The sequence below is a fragment of the Cynara cardunculus genome, unplaced genomic scaffold (assembly GCF_001531365.2).
Source record: "Cynara cardunculus var. scolymus isolate 2C unplaced genomic scaffold, CcrdV1 Un_Scaffold_483, whole genome shotgun sequence".
NCBI classification, from domain to species: domain Eukaryota; kingdom Viridiplantae; phylum Streptophyta; class Magnoliopsida; order Asterales; family Asteraceae; genus Cynara; species Cynara cardunculus.
In genome coordinates, this window is record NW_020200580.1 from 83,829 (window position 1) to 101,700 (window position 17,872).

At 34.7% G+C, this 17,872-nt stretch overlaps 1 protein-coding gene across 4 annotated transcripts; it reads right to left on the reverse strand.

The window, feature by feature from the left end:
- Positions 1-1,293: 1,293 nt before the first annotated feature.
- Positions 1,294-15,657, reverse strand: LOC112501711 (protein POLLEN DEFECTIVE IN GUIDANCE 1-like). 4 transcript variants are annotated; one of them, XM_025105416.1, is made up of 11 exons: positions 14,867-15,657; positions 13,887-14,038; positions 12,728-12,831; positions 11,603-11,691; positions 11,418-11,491; positions 6,658-6,808; positions 6,376-6,543; positions 5,056-5,153; positions 4,382-4,504; positions 2,785-2,853; positions 1,294-1,562 (listed from the first exon to the last, which is right to left on the reverse strand). In XM_025105416.1, the coding sequence occupies exons 1-11, from the start codon at positions 15,486-15,488 to the stop codon at positions 1,362-1,364; spliced, it is 1,851 nt and encodes a 616-aa protein (XP_024961184.1). In that variant the 5' UTR covers positions 15,489-15,657; the 3' UTR covers positions 1,294-1,361. The 4 variants fall into 4 exon arrangements, with proteins under 4 accessions (XP_024961184.1, XP_024961185.1, XP_024961183.1 ...); XM_025105417.1 differs by having other exon boundaries at positions 6,376-6,514; positions 6,668-6,808; positions 12,704-12,831; XM_025105415.1 differs by having other exon boundaries at positions 12,704-12,831.
- Positions 15,658-17,872: the final 2,215 nt, after the last annotated feature.

A 17,872-nucleotide genomic window follows, 5' to 3' on the forward strand; every position in this document is an offset into this window, starting at 1 on the left:
AAAAATAAATTATTTCGTTATTAAACTTAAATTAAATCATAATAAAAAAATAAAATAAAGAAATTACATAAAAAATGAGAACTTTTAAATAGTTGATTTGATATTAACATTGATATATATTTTTTTAAATTTATATTTTATTCAAAAATAAAATAATTATTACTTTCTTAAAAACACATAAACTCGTATTATAACATCAACAAAGACAACTAATAAAATAAAATATTAAAATCAATATATATCTCGATGCATTACATAAGTACTCTTCTAGTAAGTAAATAAATAAATAATGAAAGAGTACTAACGAAACAAGAAATGGCTTTGAGCAGACCATTGACCTATTCTAACTAAGTTTGGGCCCAAATGGGCTTTTTTGGTCCTACCTTAACCCAGCTTTAATAGGTCTGGCCCTGGCCTTTTGTACATCTCTACTCTAGGACTCTACCTACGTTCCTAATTCTAGTCTTTTCTTTCCTTTAGCTTAATATTGAGTTATGGTCATTTGGTATCCAACCCGATAAGCTCGATATTCTTTTACTTCTTGAATTTAATATGATTGTTAAGTAACTATTAATATGTATATCAGACAAATACACCATCATATACCTACGAATATATTTCTATTCTCTTCAGTTTTCATCTTTATATAACTCATTCATATATATATGTTTAATAAATGAGTGAACATATATATTCAAATCGAGAAAAGGAGTTGAAAGTGATATACTCGAGACTTTAGAAGTGTTGATAAGTTGTACGATAATGAAAAATGAATTATGAGTAGAGATTACAACATATTCAAAGTTATAATAATATTTTGATGTACCAAAGCGTCAACCCGACCAACCCAACCAATCCGTACGGTTTTGTTTGGGTTGAGATTTTTCAAACCTCAAACATTAAGTTGAATTGTTCAAATGCCTTCAATCTGATAGACCCAACACATGAACAACCCTAATTGCTATCCACCTTGTATCCAAATCAAATTTAAACAGTTATTTTCATATACATCTTATCTATCTATGTTTTTAGCATTTACGAGTGACTTAAAGTCTACACCATTCTTACATCATTGTATTATAAACACTTAGCACACATTATTATCATATTATAATTCATCCAAAGCAGAACCAGGTGAAGCAAAGGCAGCAAAAAACTTGTATAGCCACTTTCTTATTTGGCTCATATAAAAATTTCTAAAGGGAAAAGACTTGTGTCTCTCTATACATGAAATTATTCCATACAAAGTCTTAAGGCTGAAAAGTGAAGAAAAATTACTATTTTAGTCAAAGAATGGACCTTCAACTAGTCAACTATTATGATTGTTGGTACATACAAATACAATACCCTGAAATTATGTGCTAATCTGAGTGCAATTTTGTCCCTTGGCATCTTTTTATATGCCAACTAGAATGTTTATGAAGAGCCATACCTATCATAACTTTGAAGCTTGTAAGCATCACAAATGTCGTCACCATCAAGATCAATATCCAAACAAGTCTCCATACGATCGGACCCGTGGGAAGATGAGCAGCATAAATTGGACTTAACGCTCTAATTACCTGAAACAACAAGAAACTGAGTCATTTGGACCAGTTAAGCAACAAAACAGCATATGGGTCATTTACAAATTTAGAATCTCCTTAATGAAATTTACACGATGGTCAGAATTCTAGAAATCTACGAGGTGCAAGAGTTCCCTAGAGAATTATAAGAACCAATAAGAGCTTAGTGAGCACCATGCGTGCCTGTCTACTTGGCCTAACCCAACCATGACACTAATCAATCATTAATAGTCAAAACCTTCCCATTCCCTGAACTGTAATTAGTGATTAAGGAATATATTAAAGAATCACTTGATATAATTAACTGCAAGTCTGAAACCATCTTGGCACCCTAAACGAAATATAGAAACGGATTTCTGATGAACAAAGTCCTGCCTTTTTCTCTTCAGCTTAAAATACCAGCAATTCAACTAATGATAACTTGCAGTTTAGTATTAACTAATTTCTATCAGACTTGAAAATCCTTCAAAACACTATATTAATTTAATGTGATTTAACCGCCACAAATGTCTTAGTTAGGACTTTCAATTGTCTAACTAAGACCGTTATATAATCTGCAATGAGAAATATAATTTCCTGTGCATAAGATTGTTATGTGTCGACCCAAGCCAGGCCCATCGGTACCTTATAGATTCTAGAAGAGGTTAGAAGGGGTGTTTTAGTAATTTGGGGGGATTATTCTGTTAGCAGAAGGGGCCTCTGGGTCGTGTCTAGAATAATCCTAGGATGCTAGTGGTACAAATTAGTGGGTCTGGTTGTAGGAGAGGCATGCAGTTAGTGGGTTCTATATGTGAGAGTTCTAGCCTCTCAAATGCTAGTTGGTTCTTAGTTTGCCTTGTTAATTGAAGCATCTGACAGTGTCCTTATCTTTTGGTTTCCATTTCAATTGTTCAATCGATTCGGCTTAACAAAGATGTGGATATTAGAACCTTCCTGTGAACAATTGTTTTCTCGTCACTAATTATATTGTATTATACGGTAGATGCTTAGCTTTAAATAAATTGCATAATTGACTTGAGAAAAGAACGTAGCATTCTTTGCATCTAATAAAAAAACAGACATGAAAAAAGGGTAGCATTCACTTCAATTTGTTCTTAGCAAACAGAGTGTGGACACCTCTTATTTCTCATGGCATGACTTTTGAATGAAAGAACAAGGTTTCTTTAACACCTCATATTGAAAAATAGGCATCACAACTATATCACACATTCACACTTACCACACAAGCTGGCGCCAGAGGAACAAAAGTGAGGTTTTTCTTCCCATTCCCCATCTCGATATTCAGAGTCTGTTTATATTTGATATAATAGGAAGTAGAAATTGGAGCAATTAGACCAGAGTATCCAAAATCCATAAGGGGATTCATGTGAAATATGATCACTAACATATAAACAGAAGCGAGGTGCCAACAAACAAGCAGAAACAGACCCTTCAATAATACACACACACACACTAGCATGTCATAATTAATACCTAAATCAGATCAAGGAACAAGAATACGTCGGTAAAATTGTGTGATCACTGATCATGGAAGTGTTGAGTACTGGAGTCTCATTGTGACATTGTCTGATATTCATTTGCCATGACACTTGCGGAGTCTGAGGGTGTGAACCAGATAACTTTTTCAGCCTATTCTACACCCTAAACACATCTCATTGAAATTGTAAAACCCTAAGCCAAAATTGATGGAGAAAATAGTCACTAGTGCCGCTGTGGACACAAGCCAATTCTTGGCCGAACCACATAAATCTCTGAGTCATTGTGCATTGTTTATTTTCATAATTTCCGTGTGCTTGCTCATGTAATGCTTGTCTGTTTATGACCTGACAGTAAGATTGTGGAAGAGAGATAAAAAGACACAATGGGCATATACTGAGCTAGGGCCTACTGAATGGACCAACTATGTGCTAGTGTATGTGTATATCTGTATATAAGAGGTTTGGAGGCCTTCTTGCTGAAACCAACTTACAGGAAAAGCTTAATTTTTCTTATTTTTCAAGAGAGGTCACATTTTTCATAGGTATTGTTGGCGAGGATGTGCGTATACACAGTCAAATTTACTTCATATGGCTCTCTTGCTCATCTCTATACCCAATTAGTGGAAAGGGTTATTTTCAAACTTTATGGTGAAGTTCATAATGAAACCTTAAGCCATGTAGTCGTCTGCTTCATTATAGCTCAGGCTACTATGCATCAACGGTCACTACATCAGTTACCAGACATCTTTCTGAATTCTAACCGAATCCATCACATGGTCTAAAATCACCAATTCTCAACTGCTGTTAACATAACCAAAATCAGTTCTTGTACTCCTAATTTGTAAACCAATGAAGCATGTGAAGTGACGACCACACTCCATTTGTTCAGCCAACAAAATCTTTAGATAAACAAAAAAAGCCTATTCAGATCTAGAATTAACAACACATCAATCTATAACAACCTCACCAATATGCCAATCTCCAACGGAACATGAAGAAGGGATTATGCAAATGCAGTTGCTAACTTCAGTAGTGGAAACCATATATATATATATATTAAAGGATTCGGATGTCAATATGAGGTTAACAACGAAAAACATGCCATATAATCTGACATGTGGTATGTAGGGCTGCTTGTAATCCAGGTATGTTTATATGTATGTACATAATGATACAACTGCAAATCAGATGCATAAACATTGCAGATGAAAGTTTTACAGAGGAAAGAGAATGATCCCACACTGGAGAATTGAGTAATGTATCCTGGACAGAAAACATAAGCACCCATTTAACTCCGTTAAGTGTGTGAAAAAAGTAAAGCAAAACAATAGAGAATACCTGCTTGCAAAGGTCTTCAAGAAATTCAGAATACACGATGGGCTTTACTTCATTGAATTTAGCAATGAAAGAATGCTTGACTATATCAACCATCATTTCACATATATGAACCACAAGAGCATTCTGCAGTAACCAAAGATGACAGATAAGAAACAATGCAATAAAATGCTCAATCTTGAGTAGAACTCGCCTCTTATGACTTGTTCATTTCTATGCTTCTAGTGCACTAGTGAATTCAATCACCATGCCTTCTCCGCAAGGCTGTGATTAGTGAAAGCTTGTGGTGTCTGAAGTAAACTACAAAAATATAAGGTATCCTGACTTTTTATTCCACGTCTAAAAGCAGCACATCCTGTAATGACCCCAAAGACGTCCAAAATCGAAAAGGAAATAAAAAAATGAGATAAGCTCTGAAGATCATAATATACTTCTACATGTCAAATGAATATCTAGTATGGTAAAGAATTCTCCATGCCATGTGTTTTGGGATACAACTGCTCGCATAGTAGTTACGCTACAAGTCACTCAAGTGGTGATTGTTTTGCATAACAAAAACATAGCTCGGCTCACTGAACAATAGACGAGGAGCATTTACGAAATAAGAAAAAAGATAAAGAAGATAAATAATCATGCTATTTCCACGAAAGCAAAAGCTATCAAGCAAGAGAACTTACATATAGAAAATTTTCAAACCAAGCACCTTCAGCTTCCAAAATATTCTGAGCCAAGATAAAGATGAGAAATGCTGAAATGTGGAACCTCTCGATTGAATCTGTACATGTTGCAACAAAATGTGCACATCAATGGAATATATACAAAACAAAAAGAACCTTCACCATGCGGAATATCAGAAAACTGAACCTGATTCATGTCATAATGAAATAAATAAGCATCTATTAACTTTCATCCAAAAAGAAATCGAAAGAAGATTAAAATTACAAGACAAACAAAATAAACTTGGAGATACATAAGAACAATAGAAAAAGTGTAGTAACGCATTTACATATCATACATGTGCAGCTTTTGCAGTGCTAGTCACTGGGAAAAGTTTTATAAGATTAGTGGTCTTCTTAACCTAAGTTCTAGAAAGAAAGTACTGAATAGGAAAAACAAGAGGATCTGGTGTAAAAAATTCCAACCTGTGATACGTTTCGAGGAAGTGCACTAACTAAACAAAAAAAATTGCAAGGGCTTGCAGAGTGTCGGAATGCCTACAGGAACCACTTTAACGTACCATTTGTGAGGTCACTTTGTTATAATGTGAAAATTTGAGCATATGAAGAGTAACAACATATTGAATGCACTCAGCTTCGGATTTGAGTACTAATATGTTTGAATAACATCCCTAAGACGAGAACACTATTTTCGATAGAAAAGGCTGGCAATGGAGAAAGTAATCCCATGCCATGAAAGAACCCTGGTGTTCAGCTGATCAAATGTATACTCTTTACTGAAAAGACCTCAATGCAAATGCCATTGATGTAGCAAGTAGGTGCTTGCTAATTAGCTGTCACTAGTGACAAACAAACTCAATGCCTTGACCCTTATTAACCAGTCAAGAGCGCTATAGCTATATGGGGGACTGGGAGGACCTACATGTCACTAGTGATAAACAATTTCTGGATTTTGACAAGCTTACATCATTTAAATGACCAGGACTGAGCACACAGAAACAAGGTGTATGAGTCACCATTATTTTTAGGGGGGGGGGGAATCAATTTAGATTCTATTGTTCTTTGGTCTGTGGTTTTTCCAACTTTTTCGGGAAAGGTTTTTCAAACTTCTGTATCAGTGAGGGGGCATGTTCTACTAGTCTAAGATCCAGGACTCTTTTCCTTTCTGTTTTATGCTCATAATTTATTGACGTCTTCTCTATTGCTCATATTAGCAACAAATAAAAACAAAGAAGCAGAAAGACCAAGAAATGCACAAATAACTTCAAAACGAAAAAACAAAAGAATATGAAGCCTTGAGAAGAAAAGAAAAAAACTCACCAAAATATACCAGTTGCTGTATATTATCCTTGCTGAAACGTTTGAACACATTGCTTTTTATCTCCGTAAAATTGTTTGACACCAACAAAGCAAATAATGCATTATTGTGAGCAACCATACAGGTTGAAAGAGTAATGGCCTGGGCCAATAAGATAAATGAATGAACGAGTATGATTTGTTAAGGGAACAAAAGAGATTTGTTGCAAAAAGGAAAAAGGAGGTTTGTATATGGTGTTACGCAATCCAACAATATTATAAACATTGATAGTAGAATAAGGATATTTGAAGAAACCACTGCTAATGCTTCATCAGAGATGAACCTCCATAGCCAGTATCTTTTAGACTCAGATGAACAGTTAGCTAAACCATGAGCGGAGTTGAATAGTGTTTGCAATACATCTCCACCAAAATTTTGACATAGCCTATCAAATATCTGTAAGCAATGACAAGATTCAGCATACCACGTTTAAAAAATATGAAGTAGTGCTTAGAACATATAAGATGATAACATGACGCTATACTTGTGATATAACCATGTGCTTCAATCATGAGAAAGACATTAATACGTTGTGGGAACGGATAATTTACATGAATGTTCCATTGTACACTTCATTTTAGGTGTTGGTTTGAGTGCATAGCTCACATTAGACCAACTGCTCTCTCCTTTGTACCTTCAAATGTTTCCAAAATTGTAACAAAAAGATGGGGATTAAGTCATGCGCCCCTCCTTGTTAGAACAAATCAACCCATCTTAACATCAGCTATCATGTCAAAAGGGTAGAAAATTCATTTTAGTGCAATACTTCTGAACTGATTAAGGAGCTGATTGTCATTGTCTGTCTAACAATGATTCTTAGCAACTCTAAAGCAGGCTTCCCACTTTGAAAATGTTTATCCTACTTGAGTAAATTTGGTTGATTTTCTATTTTCAGTATTTGTTAAATAAATTTATTCATTTAACCATGCCTATGTATCATCACACAAAAATCTCAGGATAAAGGAGGACAAATATTAGCCCTTCCGAGTTAGTATTCTGTATTTGTTGCAAATCCAAATCTATGCTAAAAAATAACTAGAATTACCTTCCCTAACACTAATGCTGGTTATTTCCTAGGATAAAGATGGTATATCCTTGTAAATTAAAGTAGTGATTGTAATCCGTGTAAGTTAGGAAAGTAGATAATATTGTTTCCTAAATTCTTAGATAAGAAAAGTATATATTACTGTTTCATAGTTTGATGTACAACAATGTGTATATATAGGCTTAGTCCTGCAAATGAAATTCAAGCCTTTCATAAAATTCTGTTATGGTTGGTAACTTTATGATACGAGAGCCATAAAGCTATATAATGCTTGGATACGGTTTCCCAATCGGAGATCCATGGATCACCGTAAGACCCTTTATGAGTAAGGGGAATCGAAGGCCGGGAGGCAGTTCACCAGGTAAGGCCTCCCATCCGCTAGTTCCTAGTGAGGGTGAATCAGCCATTTCCTTTGCTTGCTCGATCAAACTCTCCCCTAATCTTAGATAGGTCGTCTAGGGGTTTGCTTTTCTAGACTTCTATGCTGTTAAAACAGCTTTCCTTTTATTTCTTTGTTGTTCAAGTGACCAAAACAGAACCATTAAAGGTTTGGTTCATCACGGAAGGCAAAGATGATTACTTTTTCATCTCATATGGAGATTCACCCTAGCTACATATCATTCATCACAAACTAGATGGAAAAGATTTCCTCCAGTGGTCTCAATCAGTCGGCATGGTTATTCGCATAAAGGGAAACATGAGCTACAGCACGGGAGAAGCCAAGAAACCCAAGCCTGATGGCCCCAGAGAAGCCAAGAAGCCCAAGCCTGATGGCCCCAAGTATCAAACTTGGGAATAATATAATTCATCGCCAAAGTGTAATTGATTAATTCAATGGAGGTTTCATCTTTCTTCCAAAACTACAAAGGTAATCTGGGATGCCATTTTGAAAATTACTCAAAGTTGGAGAATGCTTAACAGATACTTGAAATCAAGACTAAACAGAAAAACCAAAGACAAGGGAATAACTCCAAACATAGCATGATAGCCTCCTCTCTAGCCTACAAAGATATTGGTTTCCACACTCTAAGTCCTTGAACCTGGATCTCCTGCTCTGTGGATCTTTGATTCAGGAACCTCAGACAATATGATAAGTAATGCTTCTTTGTTCCAAGTGTATACACCTGTCATCGACCAATTGCAGGTTATAATTGATAATGGGACTCACTTATGTGGCGGGAAAAGGCTCAATTCGCCTTAGCCACAATCTACTTCACTAAGTTATGCAATTTGTTATTTGTAAGCAAGTTGACACATGACAAGAAATGTTGGGCAAACTTTCCTCTGATATTTGTGTGATACAAGAGCAAACCTTGGGAAAGACGATCGGCAATGCTAGAGAGCAAGGTGGAGTCTACCTCTTTGTGGATGACGACTCTAGAAGAAACGAAGTCATGACTACTAACGGGAGAGACTTAAAACGTCCAACAGCAATGAGATAATGTTACGGAGTCATAGGTTAGGCATTCAAAATTTGAATCTCTAATGTTCTATTTCCTGAGCAAAAATGTCAAATTCCTATGAAATATGTCAACTTGCAAAGCATACACAAGTACCACATCCACCTAAACCATACATTGAATCATATTAAACCATAGTAGTCCAAACCTATCAGACATCAAACTCTAACTGTCATAATTATTGCTTGGAGAACTTTTCGTAATTCCACATTGTTCAGTTGTTGATGTTCAAAGTCCAGGGGATAGTATGATATTTTTCAAATTTCAAGGGATGATCCACTGTCTAAAAAGGTTCAAGGGCTCATGCAACTCTGAATTGTTCAGGGACAGTTCTATAATTATGAAAGGTTGAAGTTTTTTTCTGTCAGTGAAGTTTGCCATCTTCCTTCCTTCCTTCACTTCTCCAAGAGGATGACCCGACATTGTTGTAGCCTTCATGCCTAGGATCAAGGTATTTCAAGGTCTTATAAGAAGCTTGTTATTGATTATGAGTGTCACTTGATTTTCAGTACTATTTTCTTGTGGCAAGATCAAACCTCAGCTTGTTTCATGTGCTTTTAATATCCTTATCTAAATAATATGGGGTCCATAGTTCCAAGTGATACATAGTCTGAAGTTCCAGGTCTCTGTAAGCTCAGTTGGTGATGAGCCTATTACCATCTGTTGTCATGTCCTACCAATGAATGCAGTCCATGACTTACTTGGAAAGTCATGAACGTATCATTTACATGGTAAGCATTACAAAGATGAAATTGAATGTAATCAGTTCCAAGTATACGGTTCCAGCACAACTAAACGCACAGAGATAATAAAGCAGTCGGAATCAGCAAGCCACTCTAAGTGCCTGAAAAGAAGAGATTGAATTCATTGCCACCCAAACCAAAGACCCGTGTTGCAGATTATCATAAGAGAACCAAGGTTGAGGAACCTAAAATCTATAGCAGTTCAAACTTGGTGAGTATGTGAGATTGAGATCAAGATTTAAAAGCCAAAGATAGAAGATGACATGGCCATATCAATGATTAAATTGCCAAGAATGTGTTGGTGTCAAAGATGACGGTGTAAAGGAAGAGAAAAACATTGTTGGTTCTTTCTCCAAGGATGTTGAGCATCTTGATTTCGTTAATCCATAAGATCTACTCAACGTACATGTCAAACAAACATGACTGCAGGAAGATGATTGCGTAGAATGTTCCAACACTTCGAAATTCAAGGTCTAATTTCTTGGATGGATGGGGAAATGATGAGGATCCTTTGATTAGAGCAACATCAATTTATTCGGGATGTATGTTAGGATAATTATTAGGATAAAGTACAGTTAACATTCAGCATATACTTATTAAGATATGTCTTAGCATATATGTTCCATCTGCTCTTGTAAGCACACATATGGTCTTGATCAACTAATATCACAGCAAACCTCAGTCTAATCCAACTCTAATAAACTAAACCGAATATAACTACGAAATCTGACACCTATGTCTCAAACAAGTTGCCCCATTCAATTTTGCTTACTTTTAGCACTGATGTTCAAAAGACATTTAAACCAAGTAGAAAATTTGTGGAAGAAAAGCCTTTAGCACTTCCTTTTTGCATTGCCACTGCGTGAAATCACATCCTTCTTGTTACCTTTCCCCACTTTTAGCAAAGGGTAATATTGTAGAATGAAAAACAAGGAACCTCTCGAAATATAAAACCTATTCAGAGACGGAAAAAAGGGTATGGAGGACATATATTAAGAGATAAGAGAGTAATAGTGTGGGATTTTAATACAGAAATATCAACTAGCATTTTGAATGAGCCACAAATGTCTCGTAGTTTAGTAACTTATGTTAAAACTAATTCTTTCTGATCAGCATGCAACAATTTACCATTTCAGAACTAGCGTTACAAAGATTCACCGAGTGAGACTTGCTTCATCCCTTAATCAGAAAGAAGCATAACATGTATCCTTAAAATCAATTCTGAAAAAATACAAAGCAATTGCAGGGAAACAAATTTTTACTTGGAACATGCATCTACAAGAGAAATAAGTTCCATCCTAACAGGTTGTGTATGCTGTATGCATGGCTAGCATTGTCCAAAGCGGAGATTACTCATGTTCTCATCTCTGTGTAGCTTTCTATCTTTATTACATGTAGTCTATCCAACTGCAAACATATTGTCTCACTTCTTATCTCTCAAGTTCCCAGATTGAAGTGGTCAAGGTATGGTATTATGAGATTGATGTCATATATTTCCAAACTAATAGCCGACAGCCCTGCACCACTGAAAATCCAAATTATTATAGAACATCACTTGAAGTATAGCATATAATCATTTCTTGTATTGTAGAACACCTAAGTTCTTCAAGCAAATCTCCCATCTTTGGTAACAGCTCATAAAGTACATATAATAAAATATTAGACTGATGGAAGAACTTCAACCTAAATTTCCCTTTTTGGTTAAATTACTATAAAAATAAATAATATCTGAAATTTTGCAATAAACATGGTCTCACCTCCAAAACATTATACACCACATAGAGTTTGATGGTGCCTTGGCCTCTAATCATGTGATATATCAAGCTGATATCTGAGCAGCAAAGAAAGGGGGGGATGTTATAATGTTAGAACTGAACCCCCATTGTGCTGTAATTTTGAGGGAAAAGCTGAAGTGATTAAGGACTCGATTCCCTTACTAAACCTGTTTGTTGTAAAAGGATAACTCCACAAGCCATAATAAGACAACAACCAAGGTCAGACAGCTCTGCTGCTGAAGTGATTTTGAACTGCCTGCCACAAGAATAGTTGGATTACCTTGTAATATCAAACTAATAATATATATCTCTAATAAAAAACATAAACATAAATCAAAGTCATCACACCAGTTGGGAAAAAAAAACAAGATAAAAGTAGCATGAAATGGAAAATGTCAACGAAACAAGAGCTCTTACTAAACATGGAAGCAAAGAGTACCACATGAAAATTTTGGTAGCTTTTAGTTATGCTCTCTTGGTGTTAATTCAAATTCAACCACTACCAAAATGCTAACCATCTTAACCCTTAACTGTACCTCCTCATCGTATACTTTCTTCTATATTTACTTCTGCACAAAACTAGATACCAGAATTATCTTTTGCAGGCATAAAGTTCTATCTAAATGAATTCACTGCTCCTTCCTTTATACTAACCTTAAACATTATGTCTCAATTTTAAAATAAGAAAAGGAGAATTGAAAAAATATACATGGAGAATCAAGCTCCTTTTTACCATCAGATCGTCTCAATTTTAAAATAAGAAAAGGAGAAATGAAAAAATATACATGGAGAATCAAGCTCCTTTTTACCATCAGATCAAGTAGGAATGATTGGTCATTTGAGAGAGTAAATGTGCAGAATATAACAATGTGAAACTGGTGAATATTTAGTTAAAAGCACGCAGGCTTTTTAGCATACCAAACAAGGTGCAGCTGCTTTCCTCAGTTAGCAGCTTGACCTTTTTAGGATCCATCAGACATGAGAACCACTGTACTTTGTATCTTACTATTGTTTTATTTCATAAGCACTGTATTACAATGCCCAGAAATAGAAGTTTGTTAACTCATTACAGTATATAAAGAAAGTATAGTAAAGAAAAGAAGGCTCACCAATGAATGGCGAAAACATAGGATAGGACAAATGTTTGGCATATAATGACTGTTTACTAGTTCCATTTCCAAATTACAAAACGGTTGACTGACTCAAAACTTCTTATCATGAAAGCTGGTAAAAAGTAAGTTCAAGGAATCACTGACTTGATGACATACAGTTTGAGATGCAACAGAATATACCAAGTTGTTAGAAGCCTCCAAGAGGTTGTGAGAATCCTCATTGGCATGATAGTTAGCACAGACAGGAATGAATCCAAGCAAACGAAGAAGCCTACATCGATAAGCTGCAAAGTCATTGAAATTTACCAAGGCATGACATCAGTACATTATGTCACAATTAACCACGATTCATACAGCAGTTTAGTAGTAACATCATTCATTGAACCCCTGCCCTTAACTCCAAACATGGCATTCCATTTGACGTTCCTCCAGGAATTCTGGAGGTTTCCATCTCTTTCTGTGCATATCTTGGACTAGGAAATTTGAAATTTAGAAGATGCATGTTTGCCGTTGTCTTCGCCTATGGCTGGGCAGGCTTAGAGTCATGTGCTATTGGGTTTTCCTCACAAGTAACAAGGATGTCTATGGCATTCGCAGCACACATGTATTTACTCTAACAACATCGACAGCTAGGCAATTTTAGTAGAAGCTCCAGGTATGGTAGCATATGAGGCACCAAAGAGACTGTTAATCCTGATATGAGTCTAGTACTAAATAACGCGAACAATCACAAATCTTTTAGTAGGACCCATCACTCGTGTTACTGAATTCCCTGAACACAAACTTTGTTTATTTGGGTTGGCTAGACAAATTATGCCCCATTGTTGGCCTCTATTTGAGAAAATATATTATACTAAAACACAATTAACAAGTATCAATTAAGAACTGGCAATTTGTCAACCACTTGAATCAGAACTTATCTTTATCACCATATGACTCTTCACAATCATTGTGCTTTTTGGTTGAGACTGCGGCCTCAAGCATATAAAGATGCTCTGTTCTCATCTATTCCTTCAATAGCTACTGCTACAAACATTACTGCACGTTTGAAAACTATACCCACCAAAGAATACAATCAGTTTGGGACACACTTGAGTTGTTGGCTAAATTAATGCTCTGCATCCAATCATTGCTAGTTTCCTAGGATACCACTACAATTTTTATCATGCAAAACCAAATTTGATTCATATACCCAATTACATCAATACTAGCTACTGGCAAGCTACATTTAATAGTAATAATAGAAACACAGAACCAATTATATGGTCATCTGGAAAAGAAAAGAAAGAAATAATTAACAATACAAACCCTTCGATGATCATCTAGAGAGATGCATTACCAATTCACAGCGCCATGGCATGCTGAATATAGTGTCATATACTCTTTCTCGTTCCTTCTCATCAGCAAGGGATGTTGTAGTCCTTAAAGAACTAGCCCCATACATTTCTTCCATAAAGTATTTGACTGGCAATGTCTCCAAAGAAAACTTGTCTGACATACAATGTAGGAAAATGAATTTAGAGAAGAAAAGAAGAAAGATACTTAAATTTGGTGCATCAAAAGTTCCCTTTTAAATTCATATGTCCAAAGACACATAACCCATCTGCTCCATAATTTACAAAGCAGCAGTGGCATGCAAAGGAGCAACATATTACATTACCCAAATCTGCTATTCAGTACCTAAAGTCAATCGTTGGTCATGTCAGTTAGCAATTTTCAGGAAGTTGGTTATATTTAGTTATTGTTGTTGAGTAGTTTTTCAGTAGTTCTCTTAAAATTAAGACTAGCATATATACCAATTTAGGATTCGATTAGGATCCTAGTATATAGTCAATATTCAGTAAGGCTAGCATGTATACAATTTTAAGCACCTTAAATCGTCAAGATTTGTGTACTGCCAACCATCAAGTGAAGTTCCCAAAGCCCATGGATGGTCTTCTTGCATTTTGTGTATATCTAATAACTACTGAATATTTGCACTTCATAATGAAGGTTGATTTCAGTGTGCCACAATTTTGGCAAAAACACTGTTCATACTCAAGATGCTTGATTCTGAGGCCTAAAATTCAATAATTTGTCAATATTTTCTTTCAAGTAATTCTCTATTCATTCCCGAACATAAAAGGGATGATGGTTCCTCCGTTCTTAGAAGTTACTACACGTCTGAATTCACCTACATCAAGTTGCTACATTTAACCCCTGAACTATTCAACCAGTGTCTTAAGTTCAGAATTTCTAGAACCAATAAAAACAAGATCAATAAACAGAGATTTCTAAATTAGAAATATATAAAGAAAACAAAATTGCAGTAGAACTAACGCTTTGGCTTTGGCTTTGCTTTTGGCTTTGCTTTTGCGAATAATTGCTTAACGTCCAACGATTCTTCCTTCCTTTTCCTAACACCATTCCCATTCCCATTCCCATTCCCATTCCCATTCCCATTCGAATTCATCTGAGAACCCATTTCCGTAGAAGTAGCAGCAGTACTCATACAACTACTACCGATACACTCCTTTACATCCTCATCGATAAACACCATGGACAAGTTATCACCGCCACTGGCAACATTACTACTCTGTCTCAACTCCGGTGTTCCCCTATCAGAACTAATAACTGTACGAACAATCTCCTCCTCTGGCGGCACAACCACTTCCCCATACACCCCCTCTGTCGGCATCATCTCTAGACGACTATAATTACCATCACTAGTAACATTATTACAATTCAAACCAAATTCGTCTACCGCCTTCTTTTTCTTCTTTGAACCCTTGTTTCTGCGTTTTCTTCTTTTGGTCTTGGTGATGGACGCGTCTTCATTTGTGTGAATCGGGGGTCCAGAACTGGACCTTTGTATGAATGGTCCGTCGTCGTCGAAGAATGAGTCGGCGGTTGTAAGAACATCAAAGGAGAGCTTTCGGCGGCCGGATCTCAGCCCCGCCATTGGTGATTCTTCGTGAAACAAGATCACGGAAACAAAAATTTACAACTATTTTACATGCTTCTGCTTTGAAACCGATTGCTTTATATGAGAATTTTCGTGCATGTTAATCATCCAAGAAAATGATCGAATAGAAAGGGAACGATACGGGAGTATGGATGAGTTTCAACTTGGAGAGCCTTCGGTTGGCGTCGTCCGACGAATTGCCGCCGGACACGTCATCTCTCAACCGCCATATCACTCATGTTTTTATATACACTCCCACACCGTTGCAAAATTTTGAAGATTTTATGGGAGATTGGGGTACTTAATTGTTAAATAATTTTTTTTTATTAATCTCGATATCCAATCCGATATACAAACCGACTAATTCTAAGACGACCATATGTTTTACAGATAGCTCGATAAATGGAATTATGAGACTATCATATCATACATAATTTGTTTATTAATTATTAATTATTTTTTAAAATATTTAGTTATTTCTCCTTTTTATCATTAATTAATACTTTAATCTAAACATTCCTAATTGAATTTCGATTATTTTCTGTACCCATCTATATTATCCATTAGATCATATCCCTTAACATAAAGAGTTTTTGGTCTAACGGTATCTTAATCTTTAACCTCTTAAAATATCAGGGATTCAAACCTCATTATAAATGAGGAAGGTATGTAAGTTTATTTGTTGTATTTGCCATATATAAATATTATATAGTTCAAAAAAAACATCTTATGTATATTTAGTATTGCCAATAACTTAAATGCACAATAATGTTTATTTATGTTCCTTGTATGTATAATTATCTAAAACCCCAAAAGAAAAAGACAACCATCAAAACAAAAAAAAAACGACCATAAAAAGACTAATGAAATCTCAAGAAACAGAAAAAGAATGGGACTTAAACCAAACCGTTTTAGAGATAAACCGATCTTTGAGCCTAGGGGAAATCCAATTAAACGATTTAAGCTGGATGTTGCCGAAAAGATCACCGCAAGAATTAAGCCCCTTGAAAACATAAGCATTTTTGAGATTCCAAAGAGAATAAACAATTCAAAGAACCGCTTGCCATACATCCTTCAATGACCCCTCGATTTGCGTCCCACCATCGAAAGTCAAAAACTTAGAGACTGGAGAGAGTATAATGTAATTTGATATTCCACCATTTAAAGCTGCAATTCGAAAGCGACGTGGAGACCTTACAACCTAGTAAACGATAATCCAACAATTCAACATGATCTCTAAAAAGCGTGCACAACACTAAATCAAGATCAATTCCTCTTTTTATTGAGCTCTTGAAGAACCGATAATTTGTTATGAAAAGCTCATGAACTCGTCGTGTTCATGTTGTTTGCATATTATGAGTCGTGGGCTAAAAAATAAAGTTTCATCAATGATTTGATTCTTGTTACTTGTATGTTAGAATTCATAGGCTAAAATACGAAAGTCTCATCACTGATTTATAGTTATAACACAGATTATTTAGATCTTTGACATTTGTCCTTTTTTCTATTTTATAATATTGGTATAAAATCATTATCAACATATACCAATCAAAAAAATGTGTACAAGGTATAAGATTTTCTTAACAAATACTCTACAAGTGTCTCAATTGTTTGTAAAATTTGTGACTCATACAAACCAAACAATTGAAATATTCATGCAAAGTTATTAGGCCTTGTTTGTTTAAAAAAAAACTTTTATCTGATACTTAAAGAGGTAAAACTATTCAGAGTATTTATTTTTTTCTAATTTTTTATAAACATTTAAACCATCTCCAACTTTTAACACTAAAAAACACCAAATTTGACGGCCCATTAAAAAAAAAGTCAACTCCAAACCCATTCTAAAAAAACCAAAGTTGTGGACCTCATATTAAAATATTATATTTTATTTATTATTAAACTATTTTTAATAACAATAATTATAATTTATAAATACATATTATTATTTTTATTATTATTATTATTATATATAATTAATTTTTGAATATATATATATATGCACACATATATAAATATTTATTTACATAATAAACATAAAAAATAAAAAAATAATATTTTATCTTATTTATAATTTAATTTTTATATATCTATACTATCTTATAAAACATTTGGCTAAAACTCTTAAAACCCTTAAAACTCTTAAAAACTATTAAAAACTCTTAAATCCGTTCATCCCTATCCGATTTCATCCTATATCTGAATTCGTGTAACTAACTGCAGATAAACACAATCAAATACAAGATAAACATCTCATTTTAACTATAAAAAATCTAAAATATAATTAGTATAATCATTAAATTCTAACAGAATACTTAATTATTATCTTTATAAAATTTATAATATTAAACCAAAAATAAATTGTTTTATTATTAAACTTAAAT